The sequence below is a fragment of the Capsella rubella genome, unplaced genomic scaffold (assembly GCF_000375325.1).
Source record: "Capsella rubella cultivar Monte Gargano unplaced genomic scaffold, Caprub1_0 scaffold_3, whole genome shotgun sequence".
Lineage (NCBI taxonomy): Eukaryota > Viridiplantae > Streptophyta > Magnoliopsida > Brassicales > Brassicaceae > Capsella > Capsella rubella.
Window position 1 is genome coordinate 3,042,278 of NW_006238921.1, and position 27,053 is coordinate 3,069,330.

Here is a 27,053-nt window from a genome sequence, read left to right on the forward strand (position 1 = left end):
ATGTATTTTTTGCGGGTCAAAATATTTTAATTTGTATTGGGTTAAAAATATTTTTAGTGTGTAACATGCATAGCAGACGTGTTTGATCCTTTTGACAAGTATATTTAGTCCATCCGGGATCAGATGTTTTTTTTTTATTACTGTTTTTATTATGTTTGATAGCTCACGGTTAACACTCAATTTGGGTCTGCTATCATGTCGATCCGATATTCACAAACTTTATGAAAGCAAACTAATATTAGTTTATGTTATAAATGATATAGAGAATATATATCTAAAAACAAAACCTTATATTTATGTGTAAGTCTAAATTATTGACCTATTTTCTTATATGTTTGACTAAAATATACACTCTCAAATGGGTAAATAATTAAAATGGTTATGAGATGGAAAATATGACATATTTAGGATGCACGGGAGAAGGTTTTGGTCCAGAAATTGACAAGCCACATTTCTTTTAATATTTGTTTTAATGTACAACTGTCTTTAATTAAACCAAACCGTATCGCTTTTTTGTTTAATATAATAAAAAAAATATTGAATTGGTACGGGTTTGATTATAAATGTTAATAACATTCCTAAAAGTTACGTTTACAAACATAATCATGTACGTAATATATGTCAAAATTTAATACCAAATTTTGGATTTGAAATCAATCCCGCACGTACGTGCGGGTCCGAATCTAGTTTTGTTTAATTTAGAGAATTTTAAGAAAAGCTAAAAAAAAATAAAACTATACTACATTAAGCATAAAATTAAAAAATAACAAAAAAAATAATTGTAGGAAGGAGAGAATATCTATCTTTGGTATACCTACTTTGGTTTCTCTCATCTATTATAAAAACAGACACAACAACACTCTCCACTCACCACCAAAACACTTAGCTCCATTTACCAGATCTGAATCTCTCTTCCTCTAGAGCATCTCATCCATGGCTTCCTCTGATTTCGATGGAATTCTCTTGGGAATGGGTAACCCACTCCTCGACGTCTCTGCCGTCGTCGACCAAGAGTTTCTCAACAAGTAAGCTCAGATCCCGTTTGTTTTCTTTCCGTTCTGAATCGGTTTGTTGTAAGATACTCTTCTGGCTTCTCTGTTTTTTTTAATGTTTTTCTTTCTTCTTTTGGAATGGTCACAGATACGACATCCAATTGAACAATGCGATTCTCGCAGAGGACAAACATTTGCCCATGTAAGTCATTCCCTTTTCTCAATCCTATTTTGGATTTGATACCGCACTCATATGTACTCTGATATAGAAATAGAATTTGGATTTGATGTGACACAGTGAAAATAGCTCATAATGCTGTCACAAGTCTTGGTGATTTGTCATTGGCCTTGAGTGATGCGATTTTTGAATATGACTGAGACTATTTTTCAGATACTCTTGTGTTGATTCACATGATAATTGGTATTGTTTAGGTACGATGAGATGAGCCAGAAGTTCACTGTGGAATACATTGCTGGAGGTAATTCATATTTTAAGAGCAAAATTTGTTGTTAATGTGCATTAGTAGCAAGATTTGTTGATTTCGTTTTGTTTTCAGGTGCTACCCAGAACTCAATCAAAGTGGCCCAGGTAAAGGGGTTGTCAACGCTTTATTCTCATAGTTATTTTTAAATGTTAGTGCCTTTGTTGCTTAACAGAACGATTTATTTGACTACTACAGTGGATGCTTCAAATTCCTGGGGCAACCAGCTACATGGGATCCATTGGAAAGGACAAATACGGAGAGGCTATGAAGAAGGATGCTACAGCAGCTGGTGTCAATGTGAGTCTGCTTTAGGTTTCTTAGTTATTGGTGTTTGGTTCTGCTTTGTAAGTCCATATCATCAGGGAATAGACTGTTGATCTGCTGTTGTTCTTCTATATACCAGGTCCACTATTGCGAGGATGAGTCAACACCTACCGGAACTTGCGGTGTCTGTGTTCTTGGTGGAGAAAGGTCAGTTTACAGTCAATCTTCATGTCTGCTTTTGATTATCATCTTCATAAGATGTCCTTCTTCTGAGTTGTATTAAGGTGTGTTTCCCTTTTTTTTTTGTAGGTCGCTCATTGCAAATCTTTCTGCTGCAAACTGCTACAAGGTTGAACACCTGAAGAAGCCTGAGAACTGGGCTTTGGGTAAAACACTCATCTTCTAATCTTTTTCTTATCAGAGTTTGCCTTCTGAGTTTTGATAGTTTCCATATGTTGGATTCATCTGAGAGTCTGTGAACTGATTCTTTTTTGGCAGTTGAGAAGGCCAAGTTCTACTACATTGCTGGATTCTTCCTCACGGTTTCACCAGAATCCATTCAGTTGGTACGTGAACATGCCGCGGCAAACAACAAGGTAAGAAGACGTGATCCTTTATGAGAATCAGGCACAGTGATCTCTCTCCCCTACCAGTGTGTCTGATCAATCCTGACATGCTCATATTTGGCAGGTGTTCACAATGAACCTTTCTGCTCCATTCATCTGTGAATTCTTCAAAGATGTTCAGGAGAAGTGCCTGCCGTAAGCATATCCTGATCTCTTAATCCATTTATTTTATCTTATAATTGCCTAAACTAATCGCGATATACTGACAAGCAATATCTTGCTTGGACCAGGTACATGGACTATATTTTTGGCAATGAGACTGAGGCAAGAACCTTCTCCAGGGTTCACGGCTGGGAGGTAACTGTCGAATTTTCACCCTGTTTTTTTTTTTATAAAGATAATTTATTAATCTGTTTGGGTTTTTATTTTAAACATACAGACTGATGATGTTGAGCAAATAGCCATCAAGATGTCCCAGTTGCCCAAAGCCACCGGAACATACAAGAGGACTACTGTGATTACACAAGGGGCAGATCCCGTGGTTGTTGCCGAGGATGGAAAGGTGAAGAAGTACCCAGTCATCCCTCTCCCCAAGGAGAAGCTTGTTGACACCAACGGTGCAGGTATTTGATAAGCCCTCGCTAACTGCTCTCTAACTAAGATTCAACAGCTCTAATCTGCTACATTCCGTTCTAGGCTAGATACAGTTAGACTTATAGCTAAGAGTTTATCCCCTGAATTCAAAAGCTTATTGATGTTTGATGATATTAACCACTCATCTAGTTAGCGTAAACACCCCTGAACCTTATCCACATCCAGGATTACCAAACCGTTTGCTTTGTTAGTAGATTGTAATAAGAAGATCATCGTACATTTGGTCTCAGTTTCAAGTAAACTAATTCCAGTGGTTGAACCGCCTTTTTCTGTAATCACAGGTGATGCGTTTGTGGGAGGGTTTCTTTCACAGCTGGTGCATGGAAAGGGGATTGAAGAGTGCGTGAGGGCGGGATGCTACGCCTCAAACGTAGTGATCCAGAGGTCTGGTTGCACCTACCCTGAGAAACCAGATTTCAACTAAAACATCCTTTTAGTTTTTATATCGGAATGAGATTTTGGTGATTTATATACGACCCGAATAAACACTATTGTTGTTTTGCTTGGATCACCTTTCTGAGGCTTTGAGCTATTGAGTGTGTGTGTTTTGGCTTGATTTTATCAGTTACCCTTTTATATCAGTACTCTATGATTTAATAAATATTTTTACTATAACAGGCCTTGGTATGATATACCAAAATGTTCATGGCTTGTACATCATCATGGATGCAATTATTCCTCTATAGTTTGTTAGAACTTATTCCTTTAGTGAACAGATAGATAGAATGTCACTTGAATTTGAGTTGGTATTGCTCAATTAGGGAGGTGGCTCATTTAAACTAATGTTAAGATCCTCCTCTTGGTTGGCTTAGCCAAACCGAGTCAAGTAGTTGGTAGTTGAATGATCACAGTTTCCCTATAATGGACATTGCCGTTTCATAACTTGTTCTAAAGAAACGGGTTCGAATTCAAAATAGTTGGGGTTCAACGAAACTACAATGGTCGTAATTGCTATATATGCCAAACAAACAAAGTTTGTAGAATCTTGTGCTGTGTGTCGTCGGTACATAAAAGAACAATATCTATCGAATCAGAAGGATATGACAAGTTTGGGATATGTAGCGGTAGGACCAATACGACTCGTTAGAATCTATTGACTTTTGACCTTATTATAAGGATCATCCACCAACTTTGACTTTTACTTGTCTCTTGTACTAGTATCTTATCTTTTCCGTATTATACAAATCAAACTCGAAAATTTCACAACAAGTCTCTATTTTGTTTCCTATGGATCCGACTCGTGAGACCCTTTCCCTTGCCAATTTAAGGTTCTCAATAGGGACAGTGTAGCTGTAACATCTCTTGGTAAGTGAAGTTTCGAGACTTGAGTGAAAAGTACCAAACCGGGATCAAACCGAACTTATATTGATCCACAGCAGCGTAAGCAACACGACAAAGTGGTTTAAGTTACCAAGATTTAAGGTACTGTAGCTCAACAAAGTAGTGGTACAATTTACCAAAACCAATATTAAAGAAAGCGATCGATATAGAGATCGATCAATCGCGGGAACCAAAAACGAGGATTTGTTTAATTCATTATTTGTGTGAAAATGCTAAAACATTGTCGTTAAATTCAGGTAATCTAGGTTCCAGGAAGATTTGGGAAATCTCCTCCTAGGTAGGTGGTGATCCAAAGTTAAGTATCCCTTTCACTTCCCCCATTGCAAAATCTCATACATGATTAACTTACAAATCCATAAATAAATACAGATTAATAGAGGATAATGCTTGTTAACACAAATTTTAATGTAAGATTATAAGTATATTGTTCATACATCTGATGAGTCATAGTAAAATTCCGTAAACTATAAAAAGATGATGTTGGAAAAATAAGATAAAGTACCAATTAGTTGTTTACTAAACAAAACCATAATTTCAAAAGTGATCAGATACAAATACACTCATCTATTTTAACCACTTTGTGAAGCACCTTTACCGTTGAACAAGTCAACAAAATAAAAATTTAAAAGAGATAGAAAGAAAACGTTTTTTCTATACAATAAGAAAATATTTTTTTTGGAAACATCTAAAAAAATAAAAGAGCACAAAACCAATATATATATATATTTTTTTATTTTTGTCCAATTTAAATTCTCACTTCCTCCGAGTTCCTTTAGCTGACTTTAGCTATCTGTAAAAGACTTGGTTTTGTTTTTTTCTTTAAGCTTTTGCCGTGTGACGACTTCTTCATCTTCTTCGTCCTCCTCCTTCTCCTCTTCCAAGTTTTTTTGCTTCTCTTAAAATTCCATTTCATTAAAAAACACCTTCTACCTATCTTTTCTCTAATCACTCTGTAGATTTTCTAAACCACGTAATCATATAATCATCCTTCTCTTCTGGCGATTGAATTTCATCTTCTTCTGATAAAGTTTTGATTTTTTTTTCCTGTATACAAACTAAAATTCAAAGGTGAGTTGTAGTCATCTTCTGCTTTTTATGTTGAGTTCAATAAGTCATTGTTCTTTATGTTTGTTGCTGTTGGGTTTTGAGAGTATAGGAGGAATCTTACTTGTGAAGCTCGATTGCTTCTAGCTTTCGAGATCCTTTCTCTTACCTTCTAGAAATTAGGGTTCGTTTTACTTTGAAAACTTTGGAAAGAATTTGGATCTGCTGTGTCCTGTGAGTAAAATTTGATCTTTTGAATCCAAAGTTTGAAATCCGAGTAAGTTGAAACCAAGGGAAACACTGACGTTTAAGAACAATGACTCTGTTATGTTTCGTTGTACTTGGTTATGGAAATGCTTTAACTTTGCAGCTTAGTTGTTCGACAATATGTTCCAATGAATTTCATACGGTTTTGATGTTATGGTTGCGTGATCAGTGTTTATTTGTGCCCTGCAGTGGAGAAACCAAGCTGCTTTAATCTCTTCTCGACGATGAAGTGTTTCTTGTTCTCTGGTGGGGACAAGAAGGGTGAACAGAAGACCCCTAACTCTGTTTCATTGACCTCCAACTTCTCTGACCGCGAAATCAACCGAAGCGGGTCTGAGTTTAACTCTCGGGATGTCTCTGGGACGAGCACAGAATCATCCATGGGGAGGAAGAACTCATACCCTACAATGTCTACTAGAGCAAGTAATCTCAGAGAGTTCAGCATTACTGATCTCAAGTCTGCAACAAAGAACTTTAGCCGATCTGTTATGATTGGAGAAGGCGGTTTTGGTTGTGTCTTCAGGGGAACAGTGAGGAGTTTAGAAGACCCCTCAATTAAAATTGAAGTCGCCGTGAAGCAGCTCGGTAAAAGAGGGTTGCAGGTTAGTCTTTCTTTCCTGGCTTATTCTCTAGATTTTGTCAGTTATCCACGAGACTAACTCTGTTGTCTCATGTCTTGGATTCTCCAGGGGCATAAGGAATGGGTTACAGAAGTGAACTTTCTCGGTATAGTTGAGCATACAAACTTGGTGAAATTGCTTGGCTATTGTGCTGAAGATGATGAACGTGGGATCCAACGGCTTTTGGTTTATGAATACATGCCTAACCGAAGTGTTGAATTCCACCTGTCCCCTCGGTCACTCACAGTTCTTACTTGGGACCTCAGATTGAGAATCGCCCAAGATGCAGCTCGCGGCTTAGCATACCTACACGAAGAAATGGAGTTTCAGGTAATGTCATGACTCTGCTATGTTATTGATCTCATTTCTCCTTCTTTACTGACTTTGATCTATTTTTTTTTTTTTTGTTTTCAGATAATATTCCGCGATTTCAAGTCCTCGAACATTCTTTTGGATGAGGACTGGAAAGCAAAGCTCTCAGATTTCGGTTTGGCGCGTTTAGGTCCATCTGAAGGACTAACCCATGTATCTACTGATGTAAGTTCTGCATCTTACTTATTTTCGGTTGCAGGATTTGAGAAAAAGACATCTAGCACTCTATTAACGTGTTACAATGGGTTTCTCCGGTTTTATTAGGTTGTAGGTACAATGGGTTATGCGGCACCTGAATACATTCAAACAGGCCGTCTCACATCAAAAAGCGATGTGTGGGGTTATGGAGTGTTCCTCTATGAGCTTATCACAGGAAGGCGACCAGTAGACAGAAACAAACCAAAGGGAGAGCAGAAGCTTCTAGAATGGGTGAGACCGTATCTATCTGACACAAGGAAGTTCAAACTCATATTAGACCCGAGGCTGGAAGGGAAGTATCCGATCAAATCAGTTCAAAAGCTAGCAGTTGTGGCCAACAGATGTTTGGTTAGGAATCCAAAGACACGTCCCAAGATGAGTGAGGTGTTAGAGATGGTGACCAAGATTGTGGAAGCATCTTCAGGGAACGGCAGCCCACAACTAGTTCCGTTGAAGAGTAAAAACGCCTCAAGTGACGCTGGAGGAAAGAACAAGAGGGGTTTAGAGACAAAGAACAATGGTGGTGGCGGTGAAGGAGGTTGGTTTGGAAAGTTATGGAACCCAAAGACAATACGAGCTTGTTGATTGTTTAAAATTCAACCACATCTTACGAAAACAGAAGACTCAAAGAAACGTTTCAGGGAGATTGGAAAGCGTGAAGATTTTGGCGAGATCAAGATCGAGCTTATATTTATATACATACATATATAATTTACATTTGAAGATTATGAAATGTTCCAAATGATGTTTGTGTGATTGTAACCACAGCTGAGTTAAGAAGATGTGTATATAAGCAAAAATGGCTTATCAGAGTTTTGTTCCAAAGCTGATAAAGTCTGCAGCACAAAAAAAATACTCGTGCTTACGTGTATTTGTGTGTGTGTGTGTATGTTAGTTCTAAAAGTACCTATTAATTACCGTAAGTAAATCCTCTTTCTTTTTTCTTGTTGGGATAAAACCATAACTGACCCATAAACAATGACTTCTGTGAGGTGAAAATAGTAGAGAGACTACTCAAATTTGGGAGAAGTAGTTGGAAAAAATAATATTTAACCGATTTCAAAGAATATTTTTTATTATCAATAGGTAGGAAAATATTATTAATATTTTTTGTTAGGTATTTGATATTTGTTCATATATTGTTATGAAAAAGTGAAATGAAGCTTCTTAACAGAATACTTAAGCACAAAGAGTTTGACTTTTTTAGCATAGATTTTTTTCCTTTTGGGAAAAGAGGAAAACAATTTAATAGATTAGGAGTAATTTAGTTACATAGCAGAAATAGGGTACAAATGTGAGAAAAGTGAAAACATTAGGGGTCGTTTAGAATTATCTAGAAAAAAAGGAAAAAAAAAAAAAGGAAAGCTCTCTTTTCCAACAAGAAACATAGAGATATAATTTGCGAAAATCTCTGCTCTTTCAGATCCCATTATCACATATCGATCTCTCTCAGAGAAAAACACACACACAAAAGAAGAAGAAAAAAAGCTCTCAACTTTCTTCGATTCTAAGGGGACTCGTTCGTTAATCATGTCTACCCCAGCTGAATCTTCAGACTCGTAAGTACTCAGATCTCTTGTTTTGGTTTTCCGATCGGGAAATTTCGGATCTCTTTTCTTTAAGTCTGGGTTTTTTTAATTTTATTTTGGGTATTAGGGTTTTTGGTTGATCTTGTGTTTTAAAAGTTGGAATCTTTGATTGTGTTATAGGAAATCGAAGAAAGATTTCAGTACTGCTATTCTGGAGAGGAAGAAGTCTCCGAACCGTCTTGTCGTCGATGAGGCTATAAACGATGATAACTCCGTCGTATCTCTTCACCCTGCGACCATGGAGAAGCTACAGCTCTTCCGTGGTGATACCATTCTCATCAAGGTTTGGTTTTTCTTTTTTGTCCGTTTGGATTCTCTATTGATTGAGTGGTCGGTTTCCATCTCTATGCAAGGGACATAAACTAGGGGTTTTTTCCTCCCATCGATTGATGTATTCTTCTGTGTTTCTGCTTAAACTAGGGTTTATGATCTTGGGTATTATACAATATAAAGGGACTTGCTTTTGTGTGTTTGAATTGGTCCTGTCTCTATGAGTGATGTTTGTTTGTGTGGTCTCTGTTTGTTCTTATTTGGTTTGGCTTTTGGCTTTCAGGGTAAGAAAAGAAAGGACACTGTGTGCATTGCTCTTGCTGATGAATCATGTGAGGAACCAAAGATCCGAATGAACAAAGTAGTTAGATCTAACTTGAGGGTTAGACTGGGAGATGTTATTTCTGTTCACCAATGCCCAGATGTCAAGTATGGAAAACGTGTGCACATCCTGCCAGTTGATGATACCGTTGAAGGGGTTACTGGAAACCTCTTTGATGCTTACCTGAAACGTAAGTAGGCTTGTGTGTTACATAGATCCTAATGTAACTATACAAGTTTTCATTTTTTCCCTTGGAGGTTCTTGTTTGTTTGATATTATCAGAGTGATTTTTATATGAATTTGCTTTTTTTACAGCTTATTTCCTGGAGGCATACCGCCCAGTGAGGAAGGGTGATCTCTTCCTAGTCAGAGGTGGAATGAGGAGTGTGGAGTTCAAAGTTATAGAGACCGATCCTGCTGAATACTGCGTGGTTGCTCCAGACACAGAGATTTTCTGTGAGGGCGAGCCTGTGAAGAGAGAGGATGAAGAGAGGCTAGATGATGTAGGTTATGATGATGTTGGTGGAGTCAGGAAGCAGATGGCTCAGATCAGGGAACTTGTTGAACTTCCATTAAGGCATCCACAACTATTCAAGTCAATTGGTGTTAAGCCACCAAAGGGAATTCTGCTTTATGGACCACCTGGGTCTGGAAAGACTTTGATAGCTCGTGCCGTGGCTAATGAAACAGGTGCCTTTTTCTTCTGTATCAATGGACCGGAGATCATGTCCAAACTGGCTGGTGAGAGTGAGAGCAACCTCAGGAAAGCATTTGAGGAGGCAGAGAAAAATGCGCCTTCGATCATATTCATTGATGAGATTGACTCTATTGCACCAAAGAGAGAGAAGACAAATGGAGAGGTCGAGAGGAGGATTGTGTCTCAGCTCCTTACGCTCATGGATGGACTCAAATCGCGTGCTCATGTTATTGTCATGGGAGCAACCAATCGTCCCAACAGTATTGACCCAGCTCTAAGAAGGTTTGGAAGATTTGATAGGGAGATCGATATTGGGGTTCCTGACGAAATTGGTCGTCTTGAAGTGCTGAGGATTCATACAAAGAACATGAAGCTTGCTGAAGATGTAATTTTCTAATTATATATATATCCCTTGCCTGTGTTTGTTGAGTATAATGTTTATCGAATTCTAAAATTTTATATGTGGTTATTTTATTACAGGTGGATCTTGAAAGGATCTCAAAGGACACGCATGGTTATGTCGGTGCTGATCTTGCAGCTCTGTGCACAGAGGCTGCCTTGCAATGCATCAGAGAGAAGATGGATGTGATTGATTTGGAAGATGACTCTATTGATGCTGAAATCCTCAATTCCATGGCAGTGACCAATGAACACTTCCACACTGCTCTCGGGAACAGCAACCCATCTGCCCTTCGTGAAACCGTAAGTATTGACAATACTCTGCTTAGAACAAGATGGAAGCCGAAACTTTTGCTTAATTCTCATTCCAAATTTTCCTTTTGGCCTATCAGGTTGTGGAGGTTCCCAATGTCTCATGGAATGATATTGGAGGTCTTGAGAATGTTAAGAGAGAGCTCCAGGAGGTAATTCTTTTTTTACTTGAATATGTCCATTAGTTAAAGCTAAGCTTGTTAGTTTCTTTCTTGCTTGGATCTGTCTGTTAATTGTAAGCTAAGTTGTGTGATTGTTCAAATGCAGACTGTTCAATACCCAGTTGAGCACCCAGAGAAATTTGAGAAATTCGGGATGTCTCCATCAAAGGGAGTCCTTTTCTACGGTCCTCCTGGATGTGGGAAAACCCTTTTGGCCAAAGCTATTGCCAACGAGTGCCAAGCTAACTTCATTAGTGTCAAAGGTCCTGAGCTTCTGACGATGTGGTTTGGAGAAAGTGAAGCAAATGTCCGGGAAATCTTTGACAAGGCCCGTCAGTCTGCTCCATGTGTTCTCTTCTTTGATGAGCTCGACTCCATTGCGACTCAAAGAGGAAGCGGAGGCGGAGGTGATGGAGGCGGTGCTGCAGATAGAGTCTTGAACCAGCTTTTGACTGAGATGGATGGAATGAACGCCAAGAAAACCGTCTTCATCATCGGCGCAACCAACAGACCGGACATCATCGATTCAGCTCTTCTTCGTCCTGGAAGGCTCGACCAGCTCATTTACATTCCACTACCAGATGAGGATTCCCGTCTCAACATCTTCAAGGCCTGCTTGAGGAAGTCTCCTATTGCTAAAGATGTAGACATCGGTGCCCTTGCTAAATACACACAGGGATTCAGTGGTGCTGATATCACTGAGATTTGCCAGAGAGCTTGCAAGTACGCCATCAGAGAAAACATTGAGAAAGTAAGTCATCCCTAAATTTCTAATCTCTCTAATCAAATTTGCAACAGTCTAATATCTGATGTCTCTTGGTTTTTGTTTCAGGACATTGAAAAGGAGAAGAGGAGGAGCGAGAACCCAGAGGCTATGGAGGAAGATGGTGTGGATGAAGTATCAGAGATCAAAGCTGCACACTTTGAGGAGTCGATGAAGTATGCGCGAAGAAGTGTGAGTGATGCAGACATCAGGAAGTACCAAGCCTTTGCTCAGACGCTGCAGCAGTCTAGAGGGTTTGGTTCTGAATTCAGGTTTGAGAATTCTGCTGGTTCAGGTGCTACCACTGGAGTCGCTGATCCGTTTGCCACTTCTGCAGCGGCTGCTGCGGATGATGATGATCTCTACAATTAGTGATAACGTCATGGGATTATCCTTTTTTATGAACGTTTTAAAACTCGAATTCTCTACTTTTGAATTACTGGGAAAGTGATACTGATTCTTTCCTCGTGTTTTTAAGTTATCCGAATCTCTCGTGTTTGGGTTTTAAATCAATGTTAAGTTCGTTTCACTCCTTTTTTATTCATCACCAATGGAAAACACAAGAATTACAAACGAAGTAAAAGAAAAAATACACTTTCTGTGTCACTGCATTGATAAGTTCATGTGGCATATTCCCAAAATATCTGCAAATTCATCCTCATACGTTATAACCCTATAACATTGTTTTGTTTTCTGCAATATTACAGAGATAATAGAGGGTAAAGGATGCTTTATTAATCAACAACACTGATGTCAAGATAACAACAAATGCTGCTCCCAAAGTCTTAAACATAATTGAACATAGTAGGCTACATGTTGAAGATTGAAGAAGAACATGCTTAAAACGATATGAATCTATTCGGGTTCTTGTTCCAGCTTTGAACGTTAAATACTTCAAATCATTAGCCTTCAGCGCCTATTCCACGTACTCTGGGACGTCTGACGGCGACCAGCGGATTGACTATGCCTTGTGACTCTCTTCCCAAACCCGAGCCTTCGACAAAACCCATTCTCGCCATCATCCTCGACCCAAAACCAGTTGTGTGCTGCTCAAAGGCTCCTAATCTTTTGTCTCTAATTCTTCCGGAACTAGAGGCACCATTGTCATGGGAAATGTGTTTTGCATGTTTGCCAGAGGAAGAAGATCTGTTCCGTTTTGCGTTGTTATTACTTGACGGACTCGTGTCTTCAGTGTCAATAGAGAAATCCAAACCTAAGCCAAGAGATTTTGGACGTTGAACAGCTTCTATTGGCTGTGAAATCCCCTTACCATCCTTTCCTAGACCACCTCCATCTATGAATCCCATTTTCGCCATCATTTTGGATCCAAAGCCTCTGGTGTGTACCTCGAATGCTCCAATGTCTGCTCCATTAGAGGTTCCCGGAGTAGTTTCAGCTACCTGTTTTGCATCTTTTGCACCAGAGGTATTTGCAACAGCTATCTCAGAATCGATTACGCCACTTGACACAAATGATACAGGTTGATCAGCATATGAACTCTTCTTCCCGTTGCTTTGGTTTCTCTCCCGTTCCTCTCTAGTAGTTCGCTTTTTGGCTGAGTCTTTTGCTTTCTTCCTATCTAAACTTCCAGATTTCCCTTTTACCCCTCCACCGACAGCAAAATCATCATCCTCATATCCTGCTCCTATTAGCTTCGCGATGCGAAGTTTATCGCTGGCAGATGGCATACATGTCTGATATGTTCGAGTCACTGTCACGAAGCTTTTCTTTCCAGAACCACTGCAACTACTTGATAAGCGGTATACATCTGCTAATCGTCTTACCTGAGAGCAATCTCGATTATGCATACACTGGAAACAGTGCATGTCCACATTTTCCAGAACAAAACTCTCTAATTGAGAGTTAATATCAGTAAGGTCAACACCACGCTGCAACATTCTCTCACGGCGCTTCACAGCAATGTATTCTTTGCGGTGTTTCTTCTTCTCACCAGGAAAATTACGGGACTTCTTGCTCTTTTGTGTCCCTGAAGGCCAAGACTGGGGAAACTTAGCCACCTCTTTCTTCTTATTCTTCTTCCCCGAAAGACTTCTTGGATCTTTCACAAACATAAGATCATCCATTGTAAATGGATGAGTAGACTTACCCTGCCCCGAGAAACGGCTTCTTGTCGTCGTCTTCTTACCATATTCCATCGAAGCTTTTTGCAGACCAATACCCGTCAACTTTCTTGTCTTTCGATCAGAAGAATCACTTGAAGAACTATCAGAACTTGACAAATCCAATTTATCCAATGATTGTTCAGCCAACCAATGAGCATCCAACATAATCTCACTGCCACCAATACCTTCCAAGTAATCCTTTGCAACAGCATCATCAATCTCGGAATTACTTCCAAACATGTCTTCCGAGCTGTCACTCTGAGATGATTCAGAAGAGCCAGTGCTGCCTTCATCTCCAGAATCATCATCATCATTGGACCCTTCTTCTCCATCACTCTCTTCACCAGATATATCTTCAGTGTATAATTTCATCCCTCCAATAGAAATGAAACCCAAATTCCTTTTAGGTGTTTTCACAACGTCAGGCATCACTTCATCTTCATTTGCACCAGTATCAACCTCCTCCTCATGGGAAAATGAACCACCTTGATCTTCCGATGCCTTTGGAATAGAAAGGCTACCACTTGGTCCAGCATCAGAATCATCACAAAATCCCAACCCTCTATGAGACTCATCACCTAAAACAAAACTCGGTTCGTATAGGTAATCATAATTTACCTTAGTCCCTTTCGAAGAAGAAGGCGTCTGATCCAGAAATGCAACAATCTGAGTCCCCTCTGACTTCCCCAACACTATAGGATTTGAATCATCCATCTGATCAACTTCTACGCCTGATCTTCGGTCCAACCCTTCCTCAAATTCGACAGGAGGATACTGATACACAAAAGCATTACCACTGCATTTCCTTGGACCACTGGTGGAAGCAGAAGCATTCACACGATCTGTGCTTCTAAGATTCGACCCCTTTCTCGACGAGCTTCCTCCTCGAGATGGCGTCGAAAAATCAGCATCTCTTCGGTAATCGGAGAGAATGCCTCCTTCTACAAACAGAGTAGTATTATTCTGACGTCGGCGACGACCGCCTGAGGAAGACCCCGCCGGGGAATTAAAATTGGTTCTCGTGCTCTGTCCCGGAGATTTAGATTTGCTTTTTCCAGAACCACCACCACCACCGTTCGATCTTCTCCTACCACCGCCTCGCATAATTTAATAACCTAATCCCAGAAAACCCTAATTTGGGGAAGACGACGATGAAATCATAAGAGGAATCAGATCTTCTTTATTAATGTTCTTCCCCAAAATGAAATGGGCCACGTAGTTAAAACGATGGGTTTCGTGTCGTTTGGTTCCTCTCTTCGAGGATCTAATTGTTGGATATTCGAGGAAAGATGTGGCCCTAAATCGAAGAAGAAGTATTTCTAAATTGACCCCTAGGTTTTCTTCTATTTACAAATACATTCCAGGATATTTCAATTGCTGTTATCAAACAGAAGTTTAGTAGAAAGATAAATCGCCGGAGAAGATAAAGTCATAAAAACACAGAGAGCGACTGAGCAGAGAGAGAATGGAGAAGTACTTTGGGAACGCGTACAGGGGTGATCCAGGAGTGCCACATGCTGATGCGGATCGGTTTGTGAATATATGGATTGGTTCTGCTGCTTTCTCCGTCCTCACCTGGGTTAATCCTTACATGTGGCAGCTCTCCAACCAGTTCAAGTATATTTCTCGCTCTCTCTCTTTCATCATCGAATTCGAATTTTGAGGGCTTTTAGTGTTCCGTGTTTGGTTTCTCTTTCAATGTGAGTGGTGTCTAGGTTCGGAATTAGTTCCTATTTCATGTGTTTGGTTCTTTTATGGCTTTGCTTTAGCGAGAATTAGTTTCGGTATAGCCTTTGATTCTTTAATGTTTGATTAGTTTCCGCTACATTAGATACATTACTTTGATGTCTTTTTGGCGAACTGGATGAACTTGTTATCATAGGCATAGCTAAAAAGTAAAAACCTCAGGTTGGTTCCATATCATCTTATAGTTGAGGGAGTGTTTGGTCCTATGGAGAGTTGAAGACTGTAACTTCATACTTCATAGCCTCCCCTTGTTCATTTCTGTACTTGTTTGATGCTATGTTTGGATTCACGAGAGTTAGTAATGTTTGATCAACTGTGTTTTAAGGTCTTGTAGATTTTTAATAAGCATGTTTGTAACGATTCTCTCGTATTCTCTAATATGGCAGTTATCATGACAAGTGGATGCTGTTTGAGCAGTACCACTGGAAAAAAGCAAGGGCAAAGAATCAGCCTTACGAATTCAAGGTTCATACTTTAGCCTAAGAACTGGATCTTTTTTTTCCATAATATAACCAATGGTAACATTGCTCACAAGTTTATTTGGTTCTTCTCTTTTGTTACTCAGTGGAATAAGATACCGAAAGAAGTCAGGGACTCGTATTATTACAACTGGCCTGTCTACTTCCCATAGAAGTCTCTGTGTTGCTCCCCGGCTTGTGAATCAGAAGAGATGCCAAATACTTGTAGAACTTCTGTGGAATCTTGGCTCTATCTCTTCTTTGTTCTGTTCTTTCTAGTGCGCTTTTGAGTTCTTTTTGTAATGACCACTCACTCAACTCTTTTCTGTTTAAACTCCTCTGGTCAAATCTCTTATGCCATTATCGAAAATTTGAAACTCACTCTTTTAAACTCAGGACCAGAATCTATCTGATATGATCACCATTACCACCTTACAGTTTTTGTGTTCTTGTACTTGGGAACCAGTGCTGTGTGTGGTCTACAATGCTTGCTAATAACTGAAACACTGACTAATGTATAAATCGGTCATGGTTAATGCTGGTTTAGTTTTGTACCCAAATGTCTGCCTGCAATAGAAAAATTGCTTAATCTATGGAGAAAATGGCTCCAATGAAGCTGGAATAAAGGTGTGTAATATCAAGCTGCTTACGAAAACCCCTCATCCAAATAAGTGTTAAAGAGGTAAAAAAAAAACTGAGTAAGAAAAGAATTTTCAACTAACAATGTTTTTCTACAATCTAAAATCAAGACTCTCTGCATCCCTGTAGAATCTTCTGTACTTCTTCCGGCTGGCAGGGAATGGTCAGAGGACCTCTGAGTTGGAACCCGAACTCCTCCCTCGCCTGCTCGAGCAGCCTCAGAAACTCAGGTTTGTTCAACTCTTCAAGCTCCAAAATAAACCTCTTAGCTCTCTCTCCTTCAACAGCAATCACCGCTACATGTCCTTCCTTCACATCGCTTGGGATCATCCATGCGGCATTACCCTCTTCCTCGAACTCACCACAATGCCCGACCCTTTTGGAGAATCTAGTGAACAAGCAGCAAGTTTGTAGCTTTCTCACGAAAATCTTGAAGTTTTTGCACATTCTCAAAACGTCAACAAGCCCTGGTTGGAGTTACTGCATTGTGTTTGGTTATAGAGAGTCTGGAGTTTATATACTTGACGCTGATGTCGACACTCATGGTTAGGATGTTTCCGAGAGATTTCTTGATCACAACATTTAATGCAGTTCCTCATTTGTGTGTTTCAGCTGTTCTCTATCTTTGCTCTCCCTCAGAATCGTGGGGCCTCTTATAGAACACGCTTCTGCAGCCCAAAAAGTGTAACTTCACACCTCTTTCCTTTTTAATTAAGATAATTGATTGCTCTGTTTTCTTTGCTAAGACGAAATATACTAATTCATCAAATGGTAGACTTGTGTATTGCACAAATAAAGTTACTAAAACCAAAAAGGACTTTGATTTTAGGTTTTTCACTAAACTTGAGACATCTTGAAGAATCACATACATGTACATGTTCGGTTTCTTGTATAAATATTACAGTGGTCAACGATAAATACTTGTAGTTAGCTATAGTTGTATACATAGATATTTGAGACGTACCGACACATAAAAGAAGTGAAGAAATTGTCATTATCTAGAGTAGATTATTATCGCATACAGTACATGTCAACTACCTCGTGGTCTGGTCTGTACGGAATCATTAAATGTTTGTTCAAAATCTCTTAACACCGTTCCGTAAGACTTCAGAGTTCAGTCTCCCCGTTCTTGATTCCTCCCTTCATATTTTTATTTGCATGCCCTACCAAAAAAGTACCAAACTTTTGTTCATGATTCCTCCCTTATGTTGTATTAACCATTGAATTAAAAGAGTATAAAATAAGAAATTATTTTACACACGACATTGGTAATATTGGCCAATGGTAAAATATTCGTTGCTTAGATCGATAAAGACATTGGTAATATCTTGAAAATAAACGCCTTGAGTTTGTATGGTAGGAAAAGTCATAAGAGTCGGTGAACGGAAAGACATTTGAATCTCTCATGATGATTATGATCCAATCCTTAGAGTCAACTCACTTTGACCGGACTTGATATTCTCAATATTGGCACCGGATCATTGTATCTTCTATCAAAATAAAAGCCTATAGTAAAAAGATTCATCGACGTTATTTATTTCAGAGAAGAACTCTGTTTAAGTGTCAACCCTTGCTCGGAGAACTCTTTGTAGACGTAACGTAAGGATTGTTCCAAATCAAGTGGATTCATCTTCTTTTCGTTTATCAAGCGTTGTTGTCTGTCTCATGTGAGTGCGATGACAGTATGGACATTTTAGACTGTGGAGACTTAGTCTAGTTTGAGGCGTTTCATTACAAACAAACTTATTGCAACAACTCAATAGAGTGGCCTGCGACTTTGGTTGAACCGAACGGAGCCCATTAGTTCGGTTATTTAAGATTTCAAAATTCTACCGAAATTAATTATGGTTTGGCTCGGCTTGGTTTGAGCTTAAAACCCGAAAGTAACTGTATCGGTAACTCGACGAAAATAAATGGAAGAGCGATACACCCCTGCTAGGAACATTTTCTGAACTGTACAACTAGTGTTCGGGCCGTCTCTATGCTAGGGAAGGCTACAAGCAAATTAAAAATAATGGGTTGCATATAAGCGTCGAACTGGTGACCTCGAACTGGTGACCTCTAACCCTCGAAGAAAGGTTTATACCACTACACTAAAGAGATTTTTTCAAAAATAGGGCCGAAAATGTTATATAAAAGGAAGGGCCGCAAGCATATGATTCATGGGCTTGGCCTTTGGGCCGGCTTCTCCGTATCAAGTTTCGAAGGACTATATACATCAGACAAGCAAAAGAAGAAACAAGGGACAAAGTAAGAATTATTTATGGTAACTAGTTCACAAAAGATTAAAAGCAAATAAGAGACTTATGTTTGTACTTCCAGTTATTGCTGATACAAAGCTTTGTTGTTGATCCTATTTGTATATGCGAAATGCTCGTTGATCTGTAGCTTCGAGAGGCTGGCTATCAGAGAAAGGGTGATTAAATAAGTTGACACCTTTGCTCTAACGAATTCCAACGAAATCTGCTCCCTTTCTTATACGATATCTTAATTCATCTGAAATATTATTGTTTTTCGAGTTTTATGCTCTTATTGTCCTGTAAAATCCAGTTTTGTGCAAATATTTTTATTGTTTGGGTTTGGTTGGATCTATTTTTAAAATGAAAAGTGAGATAATGGCGGGAGGGGACATTTGTAACTACCAAGAACCAAGAAGCATAAGAAGGACATAGTCTCTACTCTCTAAATGCAAGATGGTAGTACTTGGGGACATTATCTAAAACGTGAGAGGATAATAGACAGGACAAGACATAATCTAAATCCAACTGATACGAGGACGGGACATGATCAAAATGCGAGGTACAGGACAATCCCAAATTATACTAGTAATGGGGTGTTGTTGGAGGAAGCCATAAGAGGCGATGACGGAGAGGCGAGTCGGAGAGGTAGCGGATGGTGCGAGAAGCGAGATCGCAGACGCCAAAACCGGAGCGGCGACCAGCAAAGTAGACAGAGTTAGGTTTGAGGCCGGGATAGTCGCTAGCGGAGAGACAAAATGGTTCGTTCTCGCCCACAAAAATGCAGAGATCACCGATGTCCTCAGTGTATGGACCAATCCCTTTCTCGGCGTCTTGCCTATAGACCCTGATCTTGCGAGTCATAACAACAAGGTCGTCCTGGTTCTGGTTGTATATTTCGTCTTTCCATTCCACAGCTTCTCCTTTCCCCGTAAAGCGATCCAGACCCCTGTGACACACAAAACACGTACGCATGCAAGCATATAGAGATTCATCAAACAATGCATAAAAGAAGTATATTATAAGGAAAACAGAGATGAACAACAAAACATATAGAAGAATAATTTACCAAAGAACGATGAAGGACTCGCTGGAAGGAGACTGGACTAGTAGCTGGTGGACATTGAGACGTTGGATATCCAAAGCGTTCTCCGATATGGGAGAGTTAGACAAGGGGAACCTCACGTAGCCACTGACCGGGGAGACTAGACCGGATTTAGAGGTGAAGTCGGTCGGGCCAGTGTAGTCAGAGCTGACACTGTTCACGAAGAACTTCCGGTGTCTGTCTGAGTACATGACGGGAGATAAACGGAAGGCAGGGCAAGGCACGTCGATGCGAGTCCACTCCGAGTCACCGAGTCGACACAGACTGAGCCTAGACCCGTCAAACCTCGCGGCGACTACGAAATCGTCGTGGGAAGAGGATGATACAGAGACATTGAAAAGGCTTTCGGCTTCGTCTTTGATTAAAGGAGGTAGAGTGATGGTCTTGGAAGGGTTGTTGTTAAAGATGTTGGTGAGACGCACTGTAGAATCGTGTTTGTTCAGCATAGCTAGCCATCCTCTCGACGATCCTATAGCCGAGGACTTACGGAGATCCTTGGACAGAACCTGATTCTCGAACTGCATTTGCTCTTCTTTCCTCGGATCATACAAGTTATAGTTGACAACGCTTCCGCCGCAAGAAGATTTTCCGACCACATCTCTCCCGAGGAACAGGTAAGGAGTCGGAGTCGTCGAGAAATCCGACCGGCTGAAACAGAGCCTACGCTTTAGGGGAGATGATGAAAGCTTGGAGATCCGGCCGAAAAGCTGAGACATTCTTCTTAGAAGCCCTAGATTACTTGTCGAGAGAGAGAGAGATCAATTCCAAAGATGCAATAAACAACAGATACTTCTAATGTACACAATATATCTTCTTAACTAATTCCATTTTTAATTTATTTGGAGGGAGATTCAAGAAAATGTAAAGTTTCTTTTTACTTACTGCGGCGGGAATACAACAAACTGCGACGAAAGATCACAAGTAAAGTACCCCCATGTTTCCAAAATGATCCCCACAACTTGTAAATTTGGCAGAAGAAGTCCTTCGGAAATCGGTCTAAATTGTAAAATCTAGGAAAGCAATCCAAACAACAATAAAAAGAGTGTAAAAATTCAAACTAATTATGTCGCGAACCACCATCTAATGTTACTTTTTTTTCTTGGTCGTCTCCAATCTAAATTTAAAATTGTGAAGCCAAAAATAATAATTAAATCATCCAAAATACTTTCACTTTTTTTTGTTTGTTTGTTTGTTGTTGTTGGTAGTGGAATAAAAGAGAGATAATCTATCGTAAACAAAATAAATGGCTAAATGTTAAATAAATAAAACATACGAAAAATAGGGGCACTCAAATTGTAATATTTTGCTCTGTATCTATTTTTGATTTTTAGTCCCTTTGTTTCCAGGCTATCTCTCTCTTTCTCGTTTCTTTTCCTGAATTGATTGATCGCCGGGAAATCTTAGCCGTCCGATCAACAATCGTATACTCCCGAGAAGATCTCTTCTATCAGTCCCAATGGTCTGATTTTCACCAACCCCTCCTCAGATCTCCGATAACACTCCGGTATCATTTCTAAGGCCACAACTTCATTTATCGGCGGGATTACGAAACTGATGAGCCTTGCTTGATCCAGGAGAGGCATAGAGTGGAGTCTACCTCTGATGAGCCTTGCTTGATTCGAATCTGAATACTCAGGGTTTTAATTCGTCCTTCGTTCACTTCTGAGCTCTTTAGCTTAGTGAAATCTCCTCGTCTTAGAAACTTAGGGTTTCTAGTTTGTGGGCAGAAAAGAACAGTGTGCTTCTTTTGAGTTTCTCTGCTCTTAGCTGCGTCAGCCATGTTTAAGAAAATCATGAAAGGTGGGCATCGAAAGCCCTCTAAATCCGAAGCTAATGAACCTTCTAGTTATGGTATTGGTCCTCCGGGTAGGCCAGGTCCTGGGTCCAATGTGGTTGTTAGTCACGCGTCTCGTGGTGCATTGGTTAATTCGTCTCCGTCGCCTGGGGCGGCTACTTCACCACCTCCGCCTATGGGCTCCGTGGAGCCACTCCCCTTGTTCAGAGATGTGCCTGTTTCGGAGAGGCAATCCTTGTTCTTGAGGAAACTTCAGAATTGCTGTTTCCTGTTCGATTTCACTGACACGATTAAGAACGCCAGAGAGAAGGAGATTAAGAGGCAAACGTTGTTGGAGTTGGTTGATTTTATACAGTCTGGATCTAGTAAGATCTCAGAGTCGTGTCAGGAAGAAATGATTAAGATGATTTCTGTTAATATTTTCCGGTGTCTCCCTCCAGCTTCACATGAGAATACTGGCCAAGAACCTGCAGATCCTGAGGAAGAGGAACCTTATTTGGAACCTTCTTGGCCTCATTTGCAGCTAGTGTACGAATTGCTACTGAGATATGTCGTTTCTACTGACACGGATACAAAGGTCGCTAAACGGTATATCGACCATTCTTTTGTGTTGAAGTTGCTTGACTTGTTCGATTCTGAGGACCCGAGAGAGAGGGAGTATTTGAAAACCATTCTTCATAGGATATATGGGAAGTTTATGGTTCACAGGCCTTTTATTAGGAAAGCAATCAACAACATATTCTTTAGGTTTATTTATGAGACAGAGAGACACAGTGGGATTGGGGAACTCTTGGAGATTTTAGGTAGTATCATAAACGGGTTTGCGTTGCCTATGAAGGAGGAGCACAAGCTGTTCTTAATCAGGGTGCTGATACCATTGCATAAGCCAAAACCAATTGTTGTATATCATCAGCAGTTATCTTATTGCATCGTTCAGTTTGTGGAAAAAGATTATAAACTGGCGGATACAGTAATCAGGGGATTGTTAAAGTATTGGCCCGTGACAAACTGCGCGAAGGAGAATCTCTTCCTTGGAGAACTTGAAGAAGTTCTTGAGGCAACACAGCCTGTCGAGTTCCAGCGTTGCATGGTTCCGTTATTCCAACAGATTGGTCGCTGCCTCACGAGCTCTCACTTTCAGGTTAGTATGAGTTGGTTTTTCTTTTTAATCTCGTAGGGGAAGGCTCATCTATGCATATCACCTCAACTATGGAGATTTAATTATTTACTATTATCTGTGCAATAAGTCACAATATATTAAGCATATTGATGCATTGTATATTTTTTGCTGCGTGCTAGTGTCTTGTATCATCAAGTTTATGGTGCAAATTGTTTTTTACTTGTTGCTTGCTTCTTTCTCCATTTCTGCCATACTGCTGAATTTCTTTTCAAAAAATTATTAGAATGATGTTGTCTAATCATTTGAAAAAATTATTAGAATGATTATCTCATGCTGCTGATAGCTACTGGTCTGATTAAATCCATGGATCTTACATCATTAGTCATTTCAAAATTCATGGAACGAATTAACTCTCTGAATGTATTGACGCTGTTGATTTTGCTCTATTCACGAGTCTTGGAATTCGTTGCACAATGCTTTTACTCGAATAAACTTTAGTGCTTCATTAAGTTTATGATGCATGCTGTTTTTATTTTCTCCTTGCTTTGCCGCTTTCTTCATTTTTGCCACACTGTTCATTTTCATTTCACTACATTATTATCTTGATGTTGTTGGCACTACTCTCATTATGTTGATGGGTTATCTCAAGCTGTTGATAGCTACTACTCTGATTAAATCTTTGGTTTCTTCAATCATCTTTATTTTCCATGATACAGTATTTCAAACTAAATGCATTGACACTGTTGCTTTTGCTTTATTCACGAGTCATGGAATTCTACTGCACAGTGCTTTTACTTGGAGTATAGTGGGAAAAAGGAGACACGAACATCTTTCTCTATGTGATATCCATTTGTGTGTTTAGACTGGAGCATATTTGATATCCTTGGTTCTAATCACAAGTCTATGATTAATTCTCACTGATTGCTAGCAACTACAGAAGTTTCCTATTATGTATTTTTGCCATTGCTCAGAAATTTTCTGTAATTTTTTGTGGGGTTTGCGTAAATATTTACATACATGTCTCAAAAATTTGATACAGGTTGCAGAACGGGCGCTGTTCTTGTGGAACAATGAGCACATCGTGGGTCTAATCGCGCAGAACCGAAGCGTGATCCTTCCAATCATATATCCTGCACTGGAGAAGAACATCCAGTCTCATTGGAACCAAGCAGTTCATGGCCTAACCACAAATATCAAGAAAATGTTCATGGAAATGGATCCTGAACTCTTTGAAGAATGCCAGAGACAGTATGAAGAGAAACAAGCAAAATCTAAAGAAGTGGAAGAACAACGACAATATACATGGAAGAGATTAGCAGAAGTTGCGGTGGAGCGAGACGGAGGAGGAGAAGAAGATCATATGATCACTTCCTAGATCGATCAAAAGGGTATTATTATTCTTTCACTTTTCTTTTTTTTTTGGGTTTGGTTCTCATTTAATCAAATCGTTCACTATTAATTTTTCTTTATCGATCTTCTTCGATTTGATTTTGTTTTGAGAATCATCGGTTAAAATTTGATAGCTCAGAGAAGAAGTAGAGAGAAGTGAGCTATTATTACTGAATATGTTAGTAGTAAGAATGTGTTTGTGATCTTCTGTCTAATTTTTTTGTATCCGTGGAAGGCACTTTAAATTTGTAAAATTTGAATTATATAATACTACTGGATGTTTGTAGCTTGTGTTACTACTTATTACTAAGTACTAGCCATCTCAAATCCAATTTAGCTTTCTTGTTTTGTCCCTTTGTCTTACTCTTATAACGAAGAAAATAAATTGGATTTTCAAACAAAGTTTCTTAGAGGATTTTCTCTGTACTTGTGTTATTCAAAAGTTTAATTTTATTTTATAGCTAACAGTGTTTAATTATCCTTTTAACTCTTCAGCTGATCCAGGACAATGTAACAGGTTTTACTATCCACATGATTTATTATCCGCATAAAAGGTTTGCATGAGTAGTGTCACTCAGTGTAATGACAATGATCCTGAAATCGTTAACAATAGTTGCAACCATAGCTACTCACAATTTAACAGTTTTTCTGATTCCTGCATTTCCAAAAAGACAACAGTGAGTGTTTTTTTTTTTTTGGGTCTTTTGAGTTGAGCTAAACACTATATGTCTATATCTAATTATAATTCTGAACTCTCCATATGATTGAATACTGGAAAAAAATATCAATTTGATATCATATAGATCGTCTTCATTATTCATATGATTAATTCAAAGCACCTAATGTCAAGACAACAACAAACAATATATAAATTTCAAAACAAAACAAAAAACAGTTAAAAATATATTTTTATCTTCGCTCCAGAATTTCTTACTAACGTAAAAACTTAAAAGTGACTCATAAACTATGACTTTACATGCAATTTAAGTAATAATTATAGTTAAATTAGTTATATGCAATTCTTCTTTAAAAAAAAAAAATACTAAGAGAAAACCTAATTTTTTTTAATAGAGAGTAGTAGGCTTATTGCACGGCGGCGAAAGAGAGAGGTTGACTACTACTACAATGGCTGTTCCAAGAGGAGGCAATGGCTCGATGGAAGAAGACGAAGTTGACGGAGATAACACTCTCTTCGAGGAAAACGGTGGTGACTACGACAGCGATCCCGAGCTTCCCTCTCACATCCGTGACTTGGCCGCCGCTGCTCAGTCCGGTGACGTTGCCGCCTTGCGCACCGCCATCGGTACTTCCCTTGCTGCTTTTAACCAATACCTTTAATTTGTAGACTCGTAGTGGTCATCGTTTGCTGAGAAACCTATGATTAGTGTCTTTTTTTTTGGGGGTTAAAAACTTACAGTTTTCAATTCATCTTCAATTGCGTATTGCGTGATTAGCTGGTCAGGGCGTAAAGCCTCACGCTTTTTGTGGAACCACTAGATTTTCCATCTTCAAAACCAGCGATAGTTTTCTCGACACAATTTTCCCACTATCATTGCAGAAGATACTTCTAGTTTTATCTTTGTCTCATCTTTCTTCTCTTCCTCTTAAAGCCATCTACCTTAAGGTCTTCATCTTCCATTTCACTCCCATCTTAGCCAGCAACCTCACTGGTTTGTTTGTTGTTTGCTCTCTTTACTTAGTTTCAGTTAGGAAGGATAAGAGAAAACTGTAGTTTATGCCTATGTGTATTCCTTGACGCTGTGATGGACCTGACAGAAGATTTGCACACTCTTTTCAACTGATGAAAATTCTATTAGTCGATATCATTTATCTACCGGTAACAGTAATGTTATCTGATTTGCATCGTGTGGTTATGTCCTAATAGTGTGTTGCATTTTCTGCTGTTTTTGAGAAGATAATAATATTCCTTTTTCTGATTTTGATAGACAATTTGAATGGGAGAGTCGATGAGCCTCTTGAGGATAATGACTCAGCACTTCACTTGGCGTGTCTGTATGGCCACCTACCTTGTGTTCAGGTTGTTTTTATTTGTCCTGTTCTTTGCTTTGTCATTTCTCTGATAGCTAATGTATTTGTAAGAATCACTAATAGTTTAAATGATTATTACCACAGCTTCTCCTAGAAAGAGGGGCTAATATGGAAGTCAAGGATGAAGATGAAGCAATTCCTCTACATGATGCTTGTGCTGGAGGTAAAGTTGGTCATGGCCATACCATTCTTTTGATATTTCTGCCTCGCTGCATGGTCACATTCTATGACTTATTGTTCTTTCTGTTTAACTTGAGCTCCACAGGATACTTGGAAATAGTACAGCTTCTTTTTAGCCGAGCTAGTGGTCCTGAATCTGTGAAGAGAATGATAGAAACAGCCGATATAGAAGGTGACACTGTAAGTATTCTCCATCTTCAAGTGTCATATTCTCTCTATCTCTCTTTCTCGATTCTGTGATTCATCACAAAGTGTTTCTTGGTCACAGCCTCTGCATCATGCAGCAAGAGGTGAGCATGTTGATGTGGTTAGGTTTTTGCTGGGTTCTGGTGCTTCACCAAGGACAGAAAACTCCTATGGGAAGGTAACATTTGAAAACACCTTGCATCTTTTGCTTTTGGAAGTATGCATGATTAGCGATAGTAACTAGGTTGTGATTATGCAGACAGCAGGCGAATTAGCTGATTTAAACACTGATGCTAGGAGGATCCTAGAAGAAGCTATAAACAACTCAACAGTATCCTAGTGATGCTCTGCGAAATCTGCAGAATCCATCGGCCAGTTTTGGCGAGCCAATGAAGAGTATTAGGGAAGGACTTATATAAATGTTAACTTTTCTTAATCCTATTTTTTTGGTGGTTTTATATACAAAGGTTTCAAAACTGATGCTTATGGATTAAGAAGGTCGTGTCTGTTTCAATCATGAAATTATGAGTGTTTTCGTTAAGCGTATAGAGAGAGGCCTTAGAGGAACAAACTCTCTTTACTTTGTCATAGTTCGAAATTGGATTCTTTGCTGGGTCGCATCGTATGTACAGCGAGACAAATAGTCTTTAGCCAATAAACACACACCTTAAGTTTTGCTATCCCGCATCTTTCTTATTCCTTAAACTAAA

The 27,053-nt window shown here is 39.2% G+C and overlaps 9 protein-coding genes across 10 annotated transcripts; 6 read left to right on the plus strand and 3 right to left on the minus strand.

Moving 5' to 3' along the window:
- The first annotated feature begins 853 nt into the window (after nt 1–853).
- LOC17893098 (adenosine kinase 1) lies at nt 854–3,576 on the plus strand. The gene is made up of 12 exons (XM_006297996.2): nt 854–1,025; nt 1,141–1,194; nt 1,425–1,471; nt 1,550–1,581; nt 1,673–1,774; nt 1,881–1,948; nt 2,051–2,127; nt 2,240–2,337; nt 2,432–2,502; nt 2,598–2,664; nt 2,747–2,930; nt 3,243–3,576. Exons 1-12 carry the CDS (start codon nt 934–936, stop codon nt 3,383–3,385), a joined length of 1,035 nt encoding a protein of 344 aa, XP_006298058.1. The 5' UTR covers nt 854–933; the 3' UTR covers nt 3,386–3,576.
- Nucleotides 3,577–5,147: 1,571 nt separating this feature from the next.
- LOC17892576 (probable serine/threonine-protein kinase PBL19) lies at nt 5,148–7,746 on the plus strand. Its single transcript, XM_006297670.2, has 5 exons — nt 5,148–5,370; nt 5,803–6,215; nt 6,303–6,563; nt 6,648–6,770; nt 6,870–7,746. The coding sequence occupies exons 2-5, from the start codon at nt 5,838–5,840 to the stop codon at nt 7,386–7,388; spliced, it is 1,281 nt and encodes a 426-aa protein (XP_006297732.1). The 5' UTR covers nt 5,148–5,370; nt 5,803–5,837; the 3' UTR covers nt 7,389–7,746.
- A 487-nt stretch (nt 7,747–8,233) lies between these two features.
- On the plus strand, nt 8,234–11,850 carry LOC17892143 (cell division control protein 48 homolog A). The gene is made up of 8 exons (XM_006296944.2): nt 8,234–8,362; nt 8,513–8,675; nt 8,946–9,174; nt 9,300–10,066; nt 10,162–10,383; nt 10,473–10,544; nt 10,660–11,304; nt 11,386–11,850. Exons 1-8 carry the CDS (start codon nt 8,334–8,336, stop codon nt 11,686–11,688), a joined length of 2,430 nt encoding a protein of 809 aa, XP_006297006.1. The 5' UTR covers nt 8,234–8,333; the 3' UTR covers nt 11,689–11,850.
- A 179-nt stretch (nt 11,851–12,029) lies between these two features.
- Nucleotides 12,030–14,662, minus strand: LOC17891333. Its single transcript, XM_006299606.2, has one exon. It carries the CDS (start codon nt 14,541–14,543, stop codon nt 12,219–12,221), a length of 2,325 nt encoding a protein of 774 aa, XP_006299668.1. The 5' UTR covers nt 14,544–14,662; the 3' UTR covers nt 12,030–12,218.
- Nucleotides 14,663–14,847: 185 nt separating this feature from the next.
- Nucleotides 14,848–16,038, plus strand: LOC17893320. Its single transcript, XM_006298806.2, has 3 exons — nt 14,848–15,056; nt 15,572–15,650; nt 15,751–16,038. The coding sequence occupies exons 1-3, from the start codon at nt 14,905–14,907 to the stop codon at nt 15,814–15,816; spliced, it is 297 nt and encodes a 98-aa protein (XP_006298868.1). The 5' UTR covers nt 14,848–14,904; the 3' UTR covers nt 15,817–16,038.
- A 260-nt stretch (nt 16,039–16,298) lies between these two features.
- Nucleotides 16,299–16,753, minus strand: LOC17893000 (auxin-induced protein X15). Its single transcript, XM_006299814.2, has one exon. It carries the CDS (start codon nt 16,727–16,729, stop codon nt 16,388–16,390), a length of 342 nt encoding a protein of 113 aa, XP_006299876.1. The 5' UTR covers nt 16,730–16,753; the 3' UTR covers nt 16,299–16,387.
- Nucleotides 16,754–19,033: 2,280 nt separating this feature from the next.
- LOC17890681 lies at nt 19,034–20,340 on the minus strand. Its single transcript, XM_006299157.2, has 2 exons — nt 19,589–20,340; nt 19,034–19,468 (listed from the first exon to the last, which is right to left on the minus strand). Exons 1-2 carry the CDS (start codon nt 20,338–20,340, stop codon nt 19,105–19,107), a joined length of 1,116 nt encoding a protein of 371 aa, XP_006299219.1. The 3' UTR covers nt 19,034–19,104.
- Nucleotides 20,341–20,932: 592 nt separating this feature from the next.
- On the plus strand, nt 20,933–25,950 carry LOC17891225 (serine/threonine protein phosphatase 2A 57 kDa regulatory subunit B' beta isoform). Of its 2 annotated transcripts, XM_023785381.1 has the most exons (3): nt 20,933–22,560; nt 23,579–23,927; nt 25,875–25,950. In XM_023785381.1, exons 1-2 carry the CDS (start codon nt 21,403–21,405, stop codon nt 23,912–23,914), a joined length of 1,494 nt encoding a protein of 497 aa, XP_023641149.1. In that variant the 5' UTR covers nt 20,933–21,402; the 3' UTR covers nt 23,915–23,927; nt 25,875–25,950. The 2 variants fall into 2 exon arrangements, with proteins under 2 accessions (XP_023641149.1, XP_006297503.1); XM_006297441.2 differs by lacking the exon at nt 25,875–25,950 and having other exon boundaries at nt 20,934–22,560; nt 23,579–24,231.
- On the plus strand, nt 24,983–26,918 carry LOC17890601 (tankyrase-1). Its single transcript, XM_006298504.2, has 6 exons — nt 24,983–25,231; nt 25,875–25,966; nt 26,062–26,140; nt 26,243–26,337; nt 26,426–26,521; nt 26,603–26,918. The coding sequence occupies exons 1-6, from the start codon at nt 25,054–25,056 to the stop codon at nt 26,681–26,683; spliced, it is 621 nt and encodes a 206-aa protein (XP_006298566.1). The 5' UTR covers nt 24,983–25,053; the 3' UTR covers nt 26,684–26,918.
- The last annotated feature ends 135 nt before the right edge of the window (nt 26,919–27,053 follow it).

Coding starts and splice junctions, on each gene's coding strand:
- LOC17893098 (XM_006297996.2), top strand. CDS start 934: ATGGCTTCCTCTGATTTCGATGGAATTCTCTTGGGAATGGGTAACCCA. Junction 1,472..1,549: donor TGTGGAATACATTGCTGGAG/GTAATTCATATT, acceptor TTTTGTTTTCAG/GTGCTACCCAGAACTCAATC. Junction 1,775..1,880: donor CTACAGCAGCTGGTGTCAAT/GTGAGTCTGCTT, acceptor TCTATATACCAG/GTCCACTATTGCGAGGATGA.
- LOC17892576 (XM_006297670.2), top strand. CDS start 5,838: ATGAAGTGTTTCTTGTTCTCTGGTGGGGACAAGAAGGGTGAACAGAAG. Junction 6,564..6,647: donor ACGAAGAAATGGAGTTTCAG/GTAATGTCATGA, acceptor TTTTGTTTTCAG/ATAATATTCCGCGATTTCAA. Junction 6,771..6,869: donor TAACCCATGTATCTACTGAT/GTAAGTTCTGCA, acceptor CGGTTTTATTAG/GTTGTAGGTACAATGGGTTA.
- LOC17892143 (XM_006296944.2), top strand. CDS start 8,334: ATGTCTACCCCAGCTGAATCTTCAGACTC. Junction 10,384..10,472: donor CATCTGCCCTTCGTGAAACC/GTAAGTATTGAC, acceptor TTGGCCTATCAG/GTTGTGGAGGTTCCCAATGT. Junction 11,305..11,385: donor TCAGAGAAAACATTGAGAAA/GTAAGTCATCCC, acceptor TTTTTGTTTCAG/GACATTGAAAAGGAGAAGAG.
- LOC17891333 (XM_006299606.2), bottom strand. CDS start 14,543: ATGCGAGGCGGTGGTAGGAGAAGATCGAACGGTGGTGGTGGTGGTTCT.
- LOC17893320 (XM_006298806.2), top strand. CDS start 14,905: ATGGAGAAGTACTTTGGGAACGCGTACAGGGGTGATCCAGGAGTGCCA. Junction 15,057..15,571: donor CAGCTCTCCAACCAGTTCAA/GTATATTTCTCG, acceptor CTAATATGGCAG/TTATCATGACAAGTGGATGC. Junction 15,651..15,750: donor ATCAGCCTTACGAATTCAAG/GTTCATACTTTA, acceptor TTTGTTACTCAG/TGGAATAAGATACCGAAAGA.
- LOC17893000 (XM_006299814.2), bottom strand. CDS start 16,729: ATGTGCAAAAACTTCAAGATTTTCGTGAGAAAGCTACAAACTTGCTGC.
- LOC17890681 (XM_006299157.2), bottom strand. CDS start 20,340: ATGTCTCAGCTTTTCGGCCGGATCTCCAAGCTTTCATCATCTCCCCTA. Junction 19,469..19,588: donor GAGTCCTTCATCGTTCTTTG/GTAAATTATTCT, acceptor TGTGTGTCACAG/GGGTCTGGATCGCTTTACGG.
- LOC17891225 (XM_023785381.1), top strand. CDS start 21,403: ATGTTTAAGAAAATCATGAAAGGTGGGCATCGAAAGCCCTCTAAATCC. Junction 22,561..23,578: donor TCACGAGCTCTCACTTTCAG/GTTAGTATGAGT, acceptor AATTTGATACAG/GTTGCAGAACGGGCGCTGTT.
- LOC17890601 (XM_006298504.2), top strand. CDS start 25,054: ATGGCTGTTCCAAGAGGAGGCAATGGCTCGATGGAAGAAGACGAAGTT. Junction 26,141..26,242: donor ACATGATGCTTGTGCTGGAG/GTAAAGTTGGTC, acceptor TGAGCTCCACAG/GATACTTGGAAATAGTACAG. Junction 26,338..26,425: donor CCGATATAGAAGGTGACACT/GTAAGTATTCTC, acceptor TCTTGGTCACAG/CCTCTGCATCATGCAGCAAG.